Source organism: Schistocerca americana, chromosome 4, assembly GCF_021461395.2.
Source record: "Schistocerca americana isolate TAMUIC-IGC-003095 chromosome 4, iqSchAmer2.1, whole genome shotgun sequence".
NCBI classification, from domain to species: Eukaryota; Metazoa; Arthropoda; class Insecta; order Orthoptera; family Acrididae; genus Schistocerca; species Schistocerca americana.
The window spans coordinates 775,049,057-775,069,913 of NC_060122.1; the positions used below are offsets into that span (position 1 = coordinate 775,049,057).

The 20,857-nt window shown below is 40.1% G+C and overlaps 1 protein-coding gene across 1 annotated transcript in view; it reads right to left on the reverse strand.

The window, feature by feature from the left end:
• The window catches only part of LOC124612306, a 209,069-nt gene that overhangs the window by 90,796 nt on the left and 97,416 nt on the right, over positions 1-20,857 (reverse strand). Inside the window, exon 5 of the mRNA XM_047140422.1 lies at positions 6,794-7,037. Coding sequence (XP_046996378.1) covers positions 6,794-7,037 — 244 coding nt within the window. The remainder of the gene's footprint in view (positions 1-6,793; positions 7,038-20,857) is intronic.

The following is a 20,857-nucleotide window of genomic DNA, read 5'->3' on the forward strand; positions in this document are numbered from 1 at the left end:
AAAGGCCAAGATAACGTAATAGCGGATGCTCTGTCGCGACTGCCGGTAGGATTACCGGATTTAGCAGAAATGTTAGAGCAATCCGCGGAGTATAAAGTGCTGGTAGTGCGTGACAATACTTACATGAAGGATTTTTTATATATATGTAAAAACATGTGCGAATTACAAAGGGCAGATCCGATGTGGAAAAAAATCATTAATAATATTGAAGATAGTGTTAACAATAGAGGTGAGCAAGGTTTTAAAATAGTGAACCATATTTCGTATCATAAACTTAGTACGAAAGAAGACTGCTGGGCAGTATGTATACCTAACCAGTCGGTAAAAGTTATGATATGGCACACGCACTTGGCATGGGGCCATGCAGGGATTGGAAAGTGTGCAGAGATCATGGCGAGATACTGCTACTTTCCTCGTATGAAACACCAGGTTCAGGCAACAGTTAGAACTTGCGTGATATGTCAAAAAGCAAAACATTATAATAGATCCACTAAGTTTGAGCTACATCCCATAGTTCCACTCAGGCCGCTTCAAATAGTATCTGTGGATGTAGCTGGTCCTTATCCCATGGCCAGAGGAGGTATGAAATATACACTGGCCATGTACGATATTTTTTCCAAATACTTGGCAATTTATTGCATAAAATCAGCTACTGCCAAAACCATGGTCAGGCGGATCAGTCAAGAATACTTGCCTCAAGTGGGAAAACCCGAAGCCATAACGACTGATAATGCTTCTTATTTCACGGGTCGAACTTGGAAAAATTACCTACGGGAACAAAATATACAGCATATTCTGGTATCCCGGTTCCATCCCGAAGCCAGTCTAGTTGAAAGAATATTCAGAGAATTGAATAAGTTCCTTAGAATCTACATAGGGAACCAACATACAAAATGGCCAGGGCTAATACCGAAATTTGTAGAAATACACAATTTAACACCCCATTCAAGTACAGGCTATCCACCGGTAGAGATATTGAAGGGATTTAATGAGACACCGAATGAAATGCTCACGCCTTTGCCGAGACTACCAGTCAAGGCAGAAACAAGGGAGGAAAAGATGAAAAAGATATGGAACAGACTAACCAGCTGTGCGGCAAAGAGGAAAAGGAAGTACGACCGAGGTGTAACTAACGAACAGAAATATAATGTAGGAGATCTGGTACTTATTCGTAACCACACTAAATCCTCAGCCACCTTAAAACAGAATAGTAAGTGGCAATTGCTATATTCAGGGCCTTTTGAAGTAATAAGCGTGCCACACGAATGTAGCTATTTGTTAGCACATCCCCATACGGGGAAGATCAAAGGATTGTATCCACGTAAAGATGCGAAGTTATTTATTCAGTGACATATCACATATAAAGAGTAATAGTTGTAAGAAGATTTTAATTGTGTTTTAGAATATAAGTATGTTAGTATTAAGAAAGAAATTTGTGTGTAATGAAACTTGGAGGAAGTGGATTCAGAAAGTAGGCAATAGCTTACACGGGAAAGATTTTGTTTACAGACAATTAGAGCCATTTAAAAATTATAGGCTCATTAAGCAACGAACAATCTTCTTGTTGATAAAGTGAGGATTAATTTCTCGAATCATTATACAAAGGATTAATTTCTTGAACCATTTTCTATGTGTAGTATGTAAGTGCAATTAATGATGCTATCTAATATAGTAAGGTAACTGTTGTAATTGTATTAGGATAAGGAACCCTGAGAGAGAGAGTCTTGACTAGCCAAACATGGACTCTGTAATATGCAACAATTATGTGATGTTTGCTGCCAGTAGTGATATGAGAACGACACTGGAGCATAAGCTAATCAAAAAACAAGCCCGTTCCGTGGAAAATCCGCTTTGTATATAACAATGCTTCAATTGAAGCCTGTGTACTTGGTACACGCCCTTGAATATTCATTACGCGATACGCGAATTAAGTCAACCAATGTGGAACCTACACTGTAGTCATATAGGAAAAATTATTAAAAATAATGCCAGTGCTAAATGAAGTATTTATTGATCAATATGTCCAAGTCAAGCTGTCATGCACATGGTAAAATCTGTTTGATAGATGGGTGATAACCAGGCAAGCTACACTGATAAGAAAATTAAAAAAATTTTTACAAAAGGGCTGTATACGCCTAGTAACAATATGAAAAGTGTGTTGTGATAAGGTAAAAACAAATAGACGCCATGTAGATGAGAGTGAGTATGCGAAGAACAGTTAAAAGGTATTAAAAAATAAACTGTGTGCATAAACAATGGAGGAAAGGACGGAATATTGTGTGTAGCAGGGACAGAAAATGACTGTTGTATCTGCACCAATATATACGTCGATAAGTCTAGTGTTGAGTGACAGACTGTCCTAGTGCAGTGCTCAACGAACAATAGACAGTGTATAAAAACAGTAGTTATTGATCCGTTCAGAGTCGAGTTAAACGAACCTAGCTCGACGGGGACATGTAGTATGTGTGTTACGAAACATTTTCACGTGTTGAAAGACGCTCTGGCAGTGTACCAACCGTGGAGTGAGTGAAAATGTGTAGTACAATGTGCGTGTGACGAACCTTGAATACCAGTGTCACAATGCCACAAGAAACCTGTTATCACGCCAAACCATCCTGTGCATACCAGTGAAGCGACGGCTTACTGAACAATAAACGCTTTTAACAAGTTGCATCTTCTTCCACAGCTAGTAATCTGTGTCCTTAAAGACAGTACACCGTTGTGGAATGTTTGTTTCATGCGCTACAACGGGGAGCCATGCGGAGAAGCCGAGACGAGTGCCGTGCCGCCAGCCAGCCGGTCGCGGTAAACCACTGCCACTCGCCGACATCGGCGAATGGTTCGCCGCGGTGCGCGACTGCTTGGGCGCCACGTCAGCACGACGTCGCTGTTACTGAGAGCCGGTCGTCGAACCCAGCGACCGTCGGCATGCGGCGTTCCAGACGACGCTACTCAACAATTGCTTCGCGCCGCCAGCTCCGTACAACATTGTTGTCATTCAAATGAACTATCAAAGATGTGTTTAATGCACTAACATGAATAGGGTTTAGTGGACACGAAATGACGTGACAAACATTTGTTTTTTCTTGAGTTATTCAATACGGACTCAAAGTATTCATTGGTTCAGTGATATATAGATATAATATGTTTTCGTCATGTTAATGAAGTATACTCGCATGAATGCTGGACATTTTAAACCAATTGTCGCGAGTAAATGCAAGGACGATTCATGATACTACTGTAAAAATGTCTAACAAGTGACTTTCATTACAATCCAAAACACAAATATTATATGGGTAACAAAGAGACTAAAGGTTTAACATGCTCTCACAAATAGCCTTTGTTATATGTGAACATTGGATAGAATCTGAACTTTTTGTGATCAAACTGGGTATTAAAACAAACCAGACGAGATGACCATGGCTCCGGCGCAGTTTTCCCAGGTTTTCTGATCGCACGTAGCCCGAATGGGGGAGCCAAATAAATGTAATGACCCTGGGACTAGGTTGACGGTCACCTCGCAAAGTGAAAGAACAGTATAAAAAGTGTAATTAAACCTACAGTGTAAAAGAACTAAGAAGTTTAAAGTGAATGTTCTAACCAAGGTAACAGACAATAACCAAACAGACGTTAGTGGCAGCATATTGCCGAACATTCTTAACGTTAGTCAATTGCTGCCAGGGGGCATTGTAACGTCGAGTAAGAAACAAAAACAGCATATTATGTAGTAACGAGAAAATTATATGTATCATATTGTGTTATTGTATAAAATTATGTATTTTTTTTATTATTTATTTCTGAAAACGTCTGCGTCGGCGAGTAACAAAACCGACACAGAAGATAAATGTTAAACAGAGATTAAAAAAGGAACTAGTATATAATACGTGTTGAATATGAATGTCTTTGTCGTCTTAATTTGGAAGTTGTGCGAGTAAGATCTCCTGTTGTTGTCGTAGAGAACGCCAATGTAGCATTCTTTTGTCGAGACTAAGCAATGTACGCCATTACGTGTGAATTCACAAAGGTCTGTAATCACTGAGATATTTAAAGGTTTTAATAGAGGTGTTTAAATGAAAACTTGTATTATTTATTGTTAAGCTTGCTTGCATATTATCCCATCCTGTTGAGACATTTTTCAGTTATATAAATATTATCTGTGGTGCTGAGCTGCGTGGAGAATGAAGAGCCGCTGCCGCGGCGTATTTAAACGACTTACAATATAGTCGAGCATACCGCAAGGAAGCAGTAAAATAATAGTAAAAATAATATTATTTCTTTTAGCTCCCAGACTGGCAGTGAAGATCAGCAGATTTTATGATGTGTTGCAGATTGACGCGGGCTGCTGATAGGATATAATTTACAGTGCAAAAAAAATTTAATGTACCTTCAGAATCTGATAGGAATCTTGCTGTGCTCCGTTCTGATCTGGCAAACTTTATAGTGACAACGTATTTTTTAATGAGAGTCTCATGTTCTTGGGCTAGTCGTGGTATGAAATAGCATTTTAACGAGAAATAAAATCCACTGCGAACTTGTGTTTTTGAACGATCACACGAACTGTAACATCAGTGTTCATAACAAAGTAATTTCAACTTTTAATCACTATGAAGTAGGGAAGATACATTGATTCTTAGCATGAGTTGCAGTTATGAAAAATCGTTCCTTAAATTGTAGGCCAGATACAGAACAATAAGACTTCCATATATACATTTTATTCCGCTAAAAGGTAATGATGATAAAGAAAAGCAAAGCACAGCATTGCTAAAAGTATTTCACGTAACTCTTTTCGTAAATGTGTTGTTACAAAGAGAATAAATAAACCAAAGAGTAACAATTTTACAATCCGCGAGAGAGTTGGACGTGAAAAGTGTCACAAAGATAACAAACTGTTACTTCAGTGTAAGACTTGTCACATCTAGAGCCGTAGTTCCTTAGGCAAAAAGCAACTGATCTTAAGATTATATGCAATTCTCGTAGAAAAAAAAATAAAGAACCAATTTCAGCATTCAATAATTATCAATTATCAATATAAACTGCTGCTGACAGATTTACAATATTTTTACAAAGCAATGGGGAAAATGCAAAATTTCACAACATTTCATAAAAATTGCTAATTTTGCATCATGTCACTGAAAACTGCATTATTTTTCACTTCATCATTTACGCAAAATTTTCCTGGCCCTGCTGATGATTGATTGACAACGAAAAGTGTTGTAAAAACATAAAGAGGTACACAGTGCTTAAATTGTAGCAATTCCAACATGAGTCTATGTCTAATCTTTTGTTATCAGCTTAAAGTTTTTGCCTCTGAAGATGTCAATTTGCAGTTGACCCAACTAACGACTTGTTTTGTCCAACCTGCAACTTACACTGAGCTGCTTCGTCTCTAAGGGGATGCATGTAACGATCCGTCTATAGCTGCCATTCATTTGCCTCTTTTTATATCACCTACCAAATCTTGCTCTCAGCATCGTGCACAGGGGCAGCAGGGTGACAATGGGACGGCTGCCAAGGTGCATTGGGGCACCACTGCAGCTATCCAATAGATGATTAAAAACTTTGTACCCATCAGTCATTGTATTACTTAGCTAGCAGACTGATCTAATGCTTGTACGTTGTACCAAACCAGATCGTTTATTATTCTGAATGTTAATTTGAACTGAGTATTTACAGGCACATAGGGAAATACAAGATGCATTACGTGTGTATAAAAAGTTTCAGAACATAGAAAAGTTATGTTTCAACAAGTTTGAGAGACAGTAATAAACTGTGGTAACCCTTTGAAGAATAATTTACAGTGCAGCTTTCATTGTATGTGGTGTATTGTAATGAAAACTGAGCAGAACATTTACCTCAGAAATTTACATAAACTCTTAGTGTTTGAATTTAGATTTGGCATAACGAAGAACTTTTGTGAAAAAGTAGTCAGGTACGTATTTATGACCAAAAATGCAATTCTCACCATTATCCACCACACATATTTAGGGATATTGAGTATCAGATCCCCATTGATGGATGTTTCACCTGAATCTGAATAGAATTATTTTTTGAGTATCCAGGAACTGAAGTATGGAACAGATAGCAGTCATTCCATGCTCAAAAAGTAGGTATACCACCAACTGTACATCTTTTATTAGCTGACAGATGTAAACAGCCAATAGCTGTTCATAAAGGGACAATTTGGCCAAACGAAAGGCCTATTTTTCACATTCACTTGTTCCTTGTTCATAGATTGAAAACCATGAAGTCGCAACACAAATAATAATTATCTTTACGAACAGTCAACATGAATCTAGTGTGCTTGGAAGATTTCTGATTTCGTGTGTCCAGAAGACTTCATATAACTCTACAACAGTGTACTAAGAATTTCTGCAAAACAAAACCACAATGGCGCAAACGATATGGCTACTAAGATTCATGTGCTTGCTTTAGTGTTCAAATTCTGCGAGTGATGACAATGCCAACATCATAATTAAAACAGGAAGTCTTTGCTTATGCAGAGTGCAATTCTAACCTTGTCATCATTCAATGCACAATACCTTCATACTGAGATGACCTGTGAATTTCCACTTTAAAATCCAATATAACCAGTTCCCCTGTATTTTATGTTGCCAGGCATGAAACATTTCACTTTACAGTTCAAAACAACTATTGTGACTGACAATACTTACTACTGATACAGAAAAACAATATCTGCAAACTATATGATAAATGATAACAAACACATTTTGTATTTGTTGACATGAAGTTCATTACAACTAAAAATTTAGTTATAGCTGTAATAGTTTCTTACCCTTGTAATGAAATAACATTGCCAGCACTTTCAACCCATCCACCACTAAGCATGGCAGCAAAATACTGGCAGCGAGATGACAAAATGCATTTATGGGCCTTCATCCGTCTACCTCCAACTTCCACAGTAACATCTGGATTTATTTCTTCAAGGAACATCCTCAATAAGTCTTCCCCTAATCTTGACACAGGTGCACTGCGACCAGCACATGAAGATGATGCATCAGTTTCCTCAGTGCTGCCCTCTGAAGAATAATTCATTACCAGTTAACACTAAATTGTCTGTCAAATAATAAAAGCCAGCACTGAAGCAAAAGCTGTGTATTTATCTCTACAGAAAGCAAAAATAATCTCTGTGTGCATGCGCACTTGCATTTGAATATAAACTAATACATCATTTAACTACTAACATAGCTAACAGTAGGCAAAAAATGCAACTGACAAGTAAGTAAGCTCAGAGTTCTGCCAAACACTGGGTTATTAGAGAAATGCCAAAAGCTGCAAGCCTGAAGATAAACAAACATATAAAATGGTATACAATAACTTGCAGACCAACAAAGCCCAAAACAGTCCTGACAACTATCTGAAGAAGAAGAAGAAGAAGAAGAAGAAGCACCTATTAAGAGAAAGTAAATACAGATTCTACCCAACAGAAACTGTAGCTACAGTAAAAATATTTCTAAGTATTTATAACTCTGGGTAAACACACCGTTCTCATAAAAGATTATGATAAACTATCTCAGAAAAGTCACAAATTATTACATTGAGGCAGTCTACAAACTTTTATTAAAAAAAGAAAGAAAGAAAACAGCATCTCAAATGTAGAAAGTACAAACAGTGGTGCTCAGCATAATACAAGACGTGCATAAACCAGAGATGCTGAGTTGTAGATAGGCACAACAAAAAGACTGTCAAACAAAGCTTTCGGCTAAACAGGCTCTCATCAGAATTCCACACACTCAACCAACACACGCGCACACAACCACTGTTTCTAGCTGCCAAGGCCAAACTGCAAGCAGCAGTTGATGGGAGAAGCTGGAAAAGAGGGCTGTGTAGTGCTGTAATGGGAACATGGAAGGGGATACGTGGGCAAAGGACAATGACTAACTAAGGTTGAGGCTAGGAGGGTTACGGGAACAAAGGATATATTGTAGGGCCAGGCTGTGAAGCAGTACCGAAATGAAGAATGTCGTGTTCGGCAGTGTGCTCAGCAACTGGGGGTCCACCTGTCAGATGCTATCTCTCCATTCACCAACTGCCTCCGTAAGTCCCATCGTCTGGCCACAGAGGACATTCCCCCTCATGACTCAGTACCACCCAGAACTGGAGCAACTGAATCACTTTCTCCACCGGAGTTTCGACTGTTCTCCTCATGCCCTGAAATGAGGAATGTCCTACCCACCACCCTCCCTAACCCCTGCAACAGCAATATTCCGCCACCTACCTATACAACATCCCTGTCCATCCCTACACAACCCCCTGATCCCAACCACTTGCCTCATGGGTCATTCCCTGTAACAGAACTAGATGCAAGACCAGTTCTATACATTTTCCCATCACCACCAACTACTCCAGTCCAGTCACAAGCATCACTTATTCCATCAAAGGCAGGGCTACCTCTGAAACAAGTCATGTGATCTACAAGCTAAGCTGTAACCACTGTACTGCATTCTACATTGGCATGACAACCAACAAGCTGTCTGTCCGCACGAATAGCCACTGACAAACTGTTACCAAGAAACAGTTGAACCCCCATTGGTGCGCGTGCCATCTTCATTTCAATGACTGCTTCACAGTCTGTCCCATCTGGATCCTTCCCACCAACATCAGCTTTACTGAAGTGTGCAGGTAGGAACTATCCTTGCAGAATATCCCCCGTTCCCATAGCCCCCCTGGCCTCAATCTTCATTAGTCACTGTCCTCACCCATCTAGCCCCTTCCCTGTTCACATTCCAGCACTACACAGCCCTTTATTCCTCCAATGCACCCAAAGTCTTTTTACTTCTCTCCTTTTCTACTAACAACCCCCACCCCTTGCACTCCGTCTAACCTTCTGACTGCACCTAGCTGTCCTACCTTCTCTCCACCTTGTTCCTGTATGCTCCTACAAGCAGCACTTTACCATGCCCCAACCCTATCCTGCTATCCCTTACACCTCCCCCCCCCCCCCCACCTTCTCCAAACCCCCACCCCTGGATGGCTTCTCCCATAATTTGCTGCTGCTTGCGGTGTGGCCTCAGCACCCAGAGAATGCGGTCGTGCGTGTGTGTGTGTGTGTGTGTGTGTGTGTGTGTGTGTGTGTAGTGGGGGGGGGGGGGGCACCTTTTGCCTCTCCCCGCCAAATGCTTTGTTGGCCAAAAGCTCACTTTTTGACAGTCTTTTTGTTGTGACCATCTGCGACTCAGCATCTCCACTATACGCTGAGTATCAACTATCCTTTTCACAATACTGTCATTATTCCATTCTAGATGTTCCATTGTTTGATTTTGAAGGTGAGCCTAAACATATGTATAAGCCAAGCCATATAGGCAAAATATTTTTCAGACCAAACTAGAAGATTCAGTTGCAAAGAATGTACAGCATGATGAAAGTCTGGGTATTAAACTATCCAGAAAGAAAAAGCTCCTACCGTAGCACAAAAAGGTGAGTATGTCCTGGCAGAGTTGGGGATGTAAAAGAAGGGAAGTAGCTTTTCAACTCATTTGGTAGCTTCAAAGATATTTAAATTAAAACCTCTTGACATATTCACACTCTTTTACTTATTAGTATTAGTACACATGTCATGTAATATAATGGACTGTGTCAAGTAAAGTAACTTATGTCATCCAACATGACATGATGTGTCATTAAAGTTTAGGATGCATGGACCCCTCACTGTGGGATACTTCCTATTATACTTCCTATTGTAGAACCATCCCACCCTCTACAAGCACAAAAATTTGTAAGTATTTGTTCTTGTAACTCTCATCATACATGTAACAGGGAGCGAGTTTTGGGGAGAAATGGTCACCTTGGTGAAAAAATATCAACACCCCCCAACACAGAAATAAAGAGATTGATTTAGCACCACCCCAGGAAGAAACACAAAAATGGTACAAATGGCTCTGAGCACTATGGGACTTAACATCTGTGGTCATCAGTCCCCTAGAACTTAGAACTACCTAAACCTAACTAACCTAAGGACATCACACACATCCACACACATCCATGCCCGAGGCAGGATTCGAACCTGCGACCGTAGCGGTCACGCGGTTCCAGACTGAAGCGCCTAGAAGAAACACACCCCCCCCCACCCCACCCCCCGAATTTTATCCCACTGAGAAAAACTTTTTTAGCTATTACATGTATCCTCTTCAGCCATATGCTATTATATATCGATGTAATTCTTCTGCCTTCCCCAGCGACCTGTTGACATCTTTGAAGTGTCGGGTATTCTGCCAAATATCAGAGCCATTCTTCACCAGATGTTACCCGAGACTGCTCTTCGAATGGAACAGGTCCAGTTTTTATATCTGTGGCCTTCTCCCTCCATAGTTGGTTCCAGGCATGCCCTCTGCAGCCTGCACCCACTGGATGCATTTGTACTGTGTACGTACCTGTAATGTTTATCTCCATAGACAAACGAGATGTATTATTTGATACAGGTGCCAGTTGAATGTCCCAAAGATATATTAATTCGTATTACGCCACATTAATGTAATCTAAGAGGCCAGCAGAAAAATTAAAAATTATCTACCTTCAGATTTTTTACAACACATCTCTTGTTTTAATGCTTGTAACATAGCTCTTCTGTTCTTGTCTGCCGAGGTATGCAGACGTATATTTGTTCTCTATTTGTCTAACAACTAAAAATTGGATAGCTTGTGAAAGAAAAGTATCTATTTCTACAAGCTTCAAGTACCCATGTTCCCCTCTATGTGCATCATGAACCATTACAGCTCCCTGCCGCCGTTGGATAAGCAGCTGCAGCAGCAAGTCGTATACTCCTAGCTCACTCATTTGTTACATAGTTTAATTCTTAATTTCTTTGCGTGTTTTTGGTACTTGCATTGTTTAATTCATAGATTTCGGGCGTATTATAGTATTTGAGAGTTGTAGCATCGCGTTTTAGTACCTGAATAGTGTAAATTCGCGTAGTCGTTTGTCTACTGTTTTTGTTTTGAACGGCCAGTGTCGGTTGGTCGCAGTCAGTGTGCTCCCTGCCGCCGTTGGATAAGCAGCTGCAGCAGCAAGTCGTATACTCCTAGCTCACCCATTTGCTACATAGTTTAATTCTTAATTTCTTTGCGTGTTTTTGGTACTTGCATTGTTTAATTCATAAATTTCGGGCGTATTATAGTATTTGAGAGTGTAGCATCGTGTTTTAGTACCTGAATAGTGTAATTTCGCTTAGTCTCCTTCCGCCGCCGAGCAGTGTCAGCAGTGCGCAAGTAGCAGCATTACTGCATTTACTAGGCAATCTTGTATTTTAATAACCGTTTAAATTTTGTCGATTTGTTTGCGCTCTCTGTAGATTACTTCAGACGTTCTTTGCAAAACAGTTTTTAGCATGGATAGGGACTGCAACTGCTGTGTTCGGATGCAGGCTGAGTTGGCATCCCTTCGCTCCCAGCTTCAGGCAGTGTTGGCTTCGGTCACACAGCTTGAGGCTGTTGCCAATGGGCATCACTGTGGGGGTCCGGATGGGGGTTTGTCGGGGACGGCCAGCTCGTCCCACGCATCCCCTGATCGGACTAAGACTGTGGTTGCCCGGGATACTGCCCGCATTGAGGCTGATCCCTCACCTGTGGTAGAGTGGGAGGTCGTTTCAAGGTGTGGCAGGGGGCGAAAGACATTCCGGAGGGCTGAACGGAAAGCCTCTCCAGTTTGTCTGACGAACCGGTTTCAGGCTCTGTCTCAGGCTGATACTGATCTTCGGCCTGACATGGCTGCTTGTCCTGTTCCAGAGGTTGCCCCTCAGTCTGCAAGATCCGGGCAGTCGCAGAGGGTGGGCTTACTGGTAGTTGGGAGCTCCAACGTGAGGCGCGTAATGGGGCCCCTTAGGGAAATGGCAGCAAGAGAGGGGAAGAAAACCAATGTGCACTCCGTGTGCATACCGGGGGGAGTCATTCCAGATGTGGAAAGGGTCCTTCCGGATGCCATGGAGGGTACAGGGTGCACCCATCTGCAGGTGGTCGCTCATGTCGGCACCAATGATGTGTGTCGCTATGGATTGGAGGAAATCCTCTCTGGCTTCCGGCGGCTATCTGATTTGGTGAAGACTGCCAGTCTCGCTAGCGGGATGAAAGCAGAGCTCACCATCTGCAGCATCGTCGACAGGACTGACTGCGGACCTTTGGTACAGAGCCGAGTGGAGGGTCTGAATCAGAGGCTGAGACGGTTCTGCGACCGTGTGGGCTGCAGATTCCTCGACTTGCGCCATAGGGTGGTGGGGTTTCGGGTTCCGCTGGATAGGTCAGGAGTCCACTACACTACACGCAACAAGCGGCTACACGGGTAGCAGGGGTTGTGTGGCGTGGGCTGGGCGGTTTTTTAGGTTAGATGGCCTTGGGCAAGTACGGAAAGGGCAACAGCCTCAACGGGTGTGGGGCAAAGTCAGGACATGCGGGGACCAAGCAGCAATCGGTATTGTAATTGTCAACTGTCGAAGCTGCGTTGGTAAAGTACCGGAACTTCAAGCGCTGATAGAAAGCACCGAAGCTGAAATCGTTATAGGTACAGAAAGCTGGCTTAAGCCAGAGATAAATTCTGCCGAAATTTTTACAAAGGTACAGACGGTGTTTAGAAAGGATAGATTGCATGCAACCGGTGGTGGAGTGTTCGTCGCTGTTAGTAGTAGTTTATCCTGTAGTGAAGTAGAAGTGGATAGTTCCTGTGAATTATTATGGGTGGAGGTTACACTAAACAACCGAACTAGGCTAATAATTGGCTCCTTTTACCGACCTCCCGACTCAGCAACATTAGTGGCAGAACAACTGAGAGAAAATTTGGAATACATATCACATAAATTTTCTCAGCATGTTATAGTCTTAGGTGGAGATTTCAATTTACCAGATATAGACTGGGACACTCAGATGTTTAGGACGGGTGGTAGGGACAGAGCATCGAGTGACATTATACTGAGTGCACTATCCGAAAATTACCTCGAGCAATTAAACAGAGAACCGACTCGTGGAGATAACATCTTGGACCTACTGATAACAAACAGACCCGAACTTTTCGACTCTGTATGTACAGAACAGGGAATCAGTGATCATAAGGCCGTTGCAGCATCCCTGAATATGGAAGTTAATAGGAATATAAAAAAAGGGAGGAAGGTTTATCTGTTTAGCAAGAGTAATAGAAGGCAGATTTCAGACTACCTAACAAATCAAAACGAAAATTTCTGTTCCGACACTGACAATGTTGAGTGTTTATGGAAAAAGTTCAAGGCAATCGTAAAATGCGTTTTAGACAGGTACGTGCCGAGTAAAACTGTGAGGGACGGGAAAAACCCACCGTGGTACAACAACAAAGTTAGGAAACTACTGCGAAAGCAAAGAGAGCTCCACTCCAAGTTTAATCGCAGCCAAAACCTCTCAGACAAACAGAAGCTAAACGATGTCAAAGTTAGCGTAAGGAGGGCTATGCGTGAAACGTTCATTGAATTCGAAAGTAAAATTCTATGTACCGACTTGACAGAAAATCCTAGGAAGTTCTGGTCTTACGTTAAATCAGTAAGTGGCTCGAAACAGCATATCCAGACACTACGGGATGATGATGGCACTGAAACAGAGGATGACACGCGTAAAGCTGAAATACTAAACACCTTTTTCCAAAGCTGTTTCACAGAGGAAGACCGCACTGCAGTTCCTTCTCTAAATCCTCGCACAAACGAAAAAATGGCTGACATCGAAATAAGTGTCCAAGGAATAGAAAAGCAACTGGAATCACTCAATAGAGGAAAGTCCACTGGACCTGACGGGATACCAATTCGATTCTACACAGAGTACGCGAAAGAACTTGCCCCCCTTCTAACAGCCGTGTACCGCAAGTCTCTAGAGGAACGGAGGGTTCCAAATGATTGGAAAAGAGCACAGATAGTCCCAGTCTTCAAGAAGGGTCGTCGAGCAGATGCGCAAAACTATAGACCTATATCTCTTACGTCGATCTCTTGTAGAATTTTAGAACATGTTTTTTGCTCGCGTATCATGTCATTTCTGGAAACCCAGAATCTACTATGTAGGAATCAACATGGATTCCGGAAACAGCGATCGTGTGAGACCCAACTCGCCTTATTTGTTCATGAGACCCAGAAAATATTAGATACAGGCTCCCAGGTAGATGCTATTTTTCTTGACTTCCGGAAGGCGTTCGATACAGTTCCGCACTGTCGCCTGATAAACAAAGTAAGAGCCTACGGAATATCAGACCAGCTGTGTGGCTGGATTGAAGAGTTTTTAGCAAACAGAACACAGCATGTTGTTATCAATGGAGAGACGTCTACAGACGTTAAAGTAACCTCTGGCGTGCCACAGGGGAGTGTTATGGGACCATTGCTTTTCGCAATATATATAAATGACTTAGTAGATAGTGTCGGAAGTTCCATGCGGCTTTTCGCGGATGATGCTGTAGTATACAGAGAAGTTGCTGCATTAGAAAATTGTAGCGAAATACAGGAAGATCTGCAGCGGATAGGCACTTGGTGCAGGGAGTGGCAACTGACCCTTAACATAGACAAATGTAATGTATTGCGAATACATAGAAAGAAGGATCCTTTATTGTATGATTATATGATAGCGGAACAAACACTGGTAGCAGTTACTTCTGTAAAATATCTGGGAGTATGCGTACGGAACGATTTGAAGTGGAATGATCATATAAAATTAATTGTTGGTAAGGCGGGTACCAGGTTGAGATTCATTGGGAGAGTGCTTAGAAAATGTAGTCCATCAACAAAGGAGGTGGCTTACAAAACACTCGTTCGACCTATACTTGAGTATTGCTCATCAGTGTGGGATCCGTACCAGGTCGGGTTGACGGAGGAGATAGAAAAGATCCAAAGAAGAGCGGCGCGTTTCGTCACCGGGTTATTTGGTAACCATGATAGCGTTACGGAGATGTTTAATAAACTCAAATGGCAGACTCTGCAAGAGAGGCGCTCTGCATCGCGGTGTAGCTTGCTGTCCAGGTTTCGAGAGGGTGCGTTTCTGGATGAGGTATCGAATATATTGCTTCCCCCTACTTATACCTCCCGAGGAGATCACGAATGTAAAATTAGAGAGATTAGAGCGCGCACGGAGGCTTTCAGACAGTCGTTCTTCCCGCGAACCATACGCGACTGGAACAGGAAAGGGAGGTAATGACAGTGGCACGTAAAGTGCCCTCCGCCACACACCGTTGGGTGGCTTGCGGAGTATCAATGTAGATGTAGATGTAGATCTTCGGACACACAGGAATAATCCTCAAGAAGATGACTGCTGCACCACCACCACTGTCATACTACGAGAGAGAAGAGGTAATTATTAATAGGAAGAGAACTTTCACGACTAATCATTTTGAGTACATGTTGCAGAAGACTCAAGGCAGTACCTATCTTCATGTCCTGCATGGGGTTTGTGTAAAAACAATAAAAAATAAAAAAGCTACCAATTGACAGGTGCTGGTGAGTACGATGCTATGTGCATGCCAGTGCACTGAGATTCTGAAAATGGAACACCAGCGAGCCAACAGGCGTGCCAGAACTAAGTCAGAATGCCTAAGAACACACATCTGCAGAGGGTATGCCTGGAACTGACCATGAGGGGGAGGGGGGTCCAGATATAAATACTGGATCCATTCCACTCACTCAAAGAGCAGTCTCAGGTAGCATCTGATGTAGATAACAAGTTATGTTATTGAAGTATCGTGCTGATATGTTGCAGGCTTCCAGACACACCAAAGATATTGATATTATATGCTGTTTACTACGGCTGGCAAATCATCTGGATTTTGGGTGCAGGACCACAGACATTAGCCTACAAATTACAAGATGCAGGTGTGCCACCACCTTGCGGCTGAGACAGCTCATTGCACTGAGGAAGTAGGATTAACTCAGAAAAAAGTGTTAATATATCGAGATGTTTTAATTTAAATGTCTTTGAGATGCCAGATAGGTCGAAAAGCTAGTTCCCTTCTTTTATATCCCTAACTCTGCGCAGGACATATTCGCCTTTTTTGCACCACAACAGGAGCATTTTTCATTCTAGTTTGCAGCTTTTACTCTACCATATTTTTGGCAACCGATGAAGATTTTTGTTGACTTGGACAAGACTGATCCAGATTTTTTTTTTTTATTGTCTTTCAAACCATGTTGCTCGAGTTAGGGATCATTAGTCTGGCTCCTCTACAATTACCTGCCTGGTAACTTGTGACGAAGCAAGCTGGGATCTCTTTACTTCCTCTCTTGTTTTGCCACCTGCCATCTTAAATTCATTTTTTAAATTTTTGACAAATTACCATTAACATACATGAGTATAATCTTCATTTCCACAAAAGAGAAAGGTTGGCCCTCAGTCTTAGGAATACAGCATCACGTCTAATTTTGTGCTTAGTTTTGTGTATGTAGTTAATTTCTTTAGACTAACCCTAGTTAATATCTTTTGTTACACAGTGAAATCAGTAACTGTTTCATGACAAAGATTCTACTAATGATAAACATTTGGAAGAAGAACCACTAACAGTCTTAAATATTTATTTGGCTCTATTCTAAAATATATTAACGAAGTCAGCCCTTAATTAATTCCAAAGTAATTACCAGTTTTGTCAAAAGTATTGTTTGTATAACTACATCTGTTAATTACATTATTTAAACAAATAATTTGGCCTAAGCTTTGTAGTAGAAGTAACTGTTTAAAAGGAGGAATTTTTCTATATATTCAGTTAATTGAATGAGTTATGTTTTAATTGTAATTTCAGTAACTTAAACCTCAAACAATGTATAGTTTCAGTACCTATTATTGTGAGGCTATATAAAGGCCTGATTTTTGGTCCCAGGATAGTCATTCCATGGCCAATTTTCAGACGAGAAACCTGTACTGGTTAGGTCAGCGACAATGCATCAACTTAACCATGAAATAAGTGTAACACATATAGGCAGTGTGTTAAAATAACGACAGTGTCTGTTCAATAGTGCCACACGTACTTTATTATTCTGCAAGAACTGTGTGGTTAGGTTTTTACTGGTCATAGATGTTCAATGGTAAACTATTGCAGCAGTATGCTGATGTTTGCCTGCAAACTATTAATGAGTTTTATCAAAAGTTAACCAATAGTGAACTGGCCATATTAACTGTGTAATATTGTGGGGTTGTGAACAGTGAAAACAAAGAACTGTGAAATACAACTGTGCAACTGTCGGCTACATCATTTACAGTAGTCAGTGTAGAACTTCCACCCCCAATTTTTCTGCCAATATAACAACACAGTACATTGACACTGAGGATTATCAACAAAGAAATAAAGCAGGCGAACGTCACAAACTTACTTAAAAGTTTATTATATAACAAATTGAAAGATTCAGACAATAAATACTAAACTACTGAAAATTATACATCTAGTTATTATCTCTTATCTTGAAATTCTTTTCATTGTTTATTTACAGTATGCAATAATAAAAACTGAAAATTAAGACCTGCCCACTAGAAAATCGCACATGATTATTTTTGCATGAAATGTTGCAACAAACAATCCAAATTAAGTACGAGTCTGATTGGTTGATATAAACAGAACTGCAAAACAATAAATGCACAACTCAATACTACCAACTTTTCAATCCAGTATGAAAATTGATGAACTTAAGCTTGTTTTGTCTGAAAATAAACTTTCTACACAATAATATAGTAGTCTTTGAAGGAAAACCCAGTAAAACATTTTGTGTTGGCTAGAAATAAAGTGACTTTTTTTCTGAGAGTTGTTTTAAAGCAATTTTTGGGTTTGTTTAATTTTCTGCATGGTCATCAATAAAGCTTTGAATGCTTGATCAAACAGTATACCATCTTTTACAGGGATAGGTGACTCTGGTTTGGTACATTCACTGTTTTGCATGTCCAAAGATTTTTCAATGATTTTAAGCCATGTTTAATGTGTAAACAATGAAACAATAATCAACTGTAACGACCAGTTTTTTTAAAATTATATCTGAATACAGCACTTAAAATGCAATACATTTCTACAAAACACAGTTTCATGTGCAAATGCGTGATTTTTTGCATATAAAATCCGAATGACGAAAGATTTTTGGAACCACACCTTATAATTACTGTAAGAATATATTTTTTACTGTCACCTGTATCACTTTAAACCATCTCAGCATGTGTGACACACATAAAACCAGATTTTACGTCTGTTTTATGTGCAAATTCAGACTGCCACATCATGGCAGTCGATAAAAACTTCACAAAACAACAGGATGACAACTAATTAGATGTATTTGTCTACCTTCATAAATAATTAAAACAGTTTTGCACAAGTTTGAAACATAGAAGAGGTGCATGTAAAAAAACTAACAAAAATCATGTCTTTTCCATGTAAAATTAAAATGAAGCTGGATTTTTGAAAACAAATTTTCAATTTTATCATAAGAATGCATTTTTTGTCTATCTGATTCATTTAAAATCGTTTACGCAGATTCAATTCACATGAGAACAAATTTTACAAGCTACATGTAGCTTGACTTTAAACCATTGCTTCTCAAGAATGGCTCAAAATTATTGGATAAAAAGATTTCTTTTTACTTTATTCATTAATCTACCTTCATGCAAAGTTTCAGCTGATTCATACAAGCAGCGCACTTCAAAAACCTCCCACAAAAATGCATTTCTGCACAGAAAATCTGACCGTAGCAAGATTTTTTTTAAAACAGTTAAAACTTATCTTACACAAAGGTCACATACACCAGTTGACCAAATCTGAACAATCGGACTCACTCCAGTCCACAGGTAAAATCCAAACTGTACCATTAGCTGTGCCCAGTTAAAATCCTTTGCAGAAGGAATTAATCTACTCGCACAATTTGCCTGGGCACCAGCTCCAGTTTGTTGTTCAAAACCTGCTTAATATACTGTAACATAGCTACAGTAAGGCAGATGTTCAAATGGCTATAAAAAGCCGCTGGTCCATGCTAGACCAGAATGAAGATACTCTTTCAAAAACATACTATGACCTAATATATCTGCATTTATTGCAGCATAATATGAGGAAAAGCAGTTTATATGCACATACAGAGGGGATTGCAATGAAGAAGAAGAAGAAGGCTGTCACAAAAAGCGCTAACAGTTTCTGGAAAGCATCATCAACTGGTAATTTTCCACCAGAATGTTTGAGGCTTGTGTAATAAGCTAAATGAAGAATCAATGTACATGACCATGGAAGTACACACTGCACCCATATACTGTGCTTCACTGAGCACGATGTTTACTCTGGAGTGGAAAGCCTTAATAGCTGATCACAATCTGACGACTTCATACTGGAGAAAGCAAACGGAAAGAGTATGGATTGTTATTGTTGTTAAGAACTGTGTCAAGTGGGATTCAATTGATGTATATGATATTTGTCTAGAGTGATGTTTTGAAGCATATGCCAATAAATTGTCTGTAAATAAGTCTACCTTGTTAACTGTAGCAGTATACAGGGCACCTTCATGGAATCTTGGCTCACTTTTAAACCAGCTTGATTCGTTTTCACTGCAACTGTTTAAATGTAAGAGAGATATCATAGCATCTAAGAACCACATTTTTTGGCCCTCATTAATCCAGATTTCTGATTTATCTGGATTCAGTTTTTTGTTTCCCCTTCCTTGAACACGAAAATGTGTGGTATACAGTTGATAAAGTATGGTATACATAGAGTTGTTACGTTGGCACCAAAGGTAACTTCCATCAACCATTATTATGGTCAGTGTGGATTTAGACCCTACAGAGTTAATAATATGTACCGTTATTGTTCTCTCATTCCCCTGTTTTGAGTGCATGTGAGTGAAATGGTTACACTGAGAAAGAAAGTGGTTGTTTTGATAGACAAAAAGTTGGAAGCACTAAACAGACTAGACAAGGAAAACTGTTGAAAAAGATAGCTGCAGAATGTGGTGTAGGTACATCAATTGTGACAGATGGGAAGAAAAACCAAAATGAAATGGAACACTTGTGCTACAAAATGACGACTAAAGACTATTTTCGGAATTACGGTACAATAAAGAAAGCATGAAATGAAGCACTGGGTGAAGCATTATTTATCTGTTTAAGTGAGAAAAGAGAGCATATGTTCTGGTATCCAGTCCAATCCTGCAGAAAGGCACTAAACTTAAACAGTAAGCTAACCAATTGCGATCCTAACTTCACAGTAAGCTAAAGTTGGTTGGAAATATGGTAAGCTCTTCATAGCACATGCCATCTTTCAGTGAAGTTATTTTCTCCAAAAACTTAAACCTAAACCACATTTATAATACAAATGAAACTAGACTTTTTTTATCGGATGCTGTCCAGTGAGATACTGACTTCCAAATTAGATGACTAACTGTACTTTGAGATTTCAATGTAAGTTTCCAAACAAACAATAAGGGGAAGAAGGGCCAACAAAATCAGGTATACGCCTACAACTTCATCCCTGTTGTCAGTTTTCCCCACAAATTTATTTTTACAGAGTATCATGGAAATACTGAAACACCTTTTTCCTAATTCTATATGTTAGATACGCATAGCCTCCATAACCAGAAATTAAGCCAGCTCTGATCAAATAAGCCACATATTTAATGCTTCTATGAATCAGGATGGGAGCATGGATTTAGATGGAATGAAGCTTGCTATAGTGAAGCCTCTCCACAAAATATGAGACACAAAGTATCATACCCTCTGTCTCCTGACCACATTCACGAATGTCCTTGAGAAAGTATTGTATTTCAGAACTGTAAGGCACATTGAAAACTTTGACATCATCAGTGAAAGACAGTTCAGTTTCCAAAAAGGTATTTCCACAATTGAAGCTGTATTTTCTTTCAAGAAATCCCTACGTAAATAAATGAAACCACTTGGGATATTTTGTAATCTTTCTA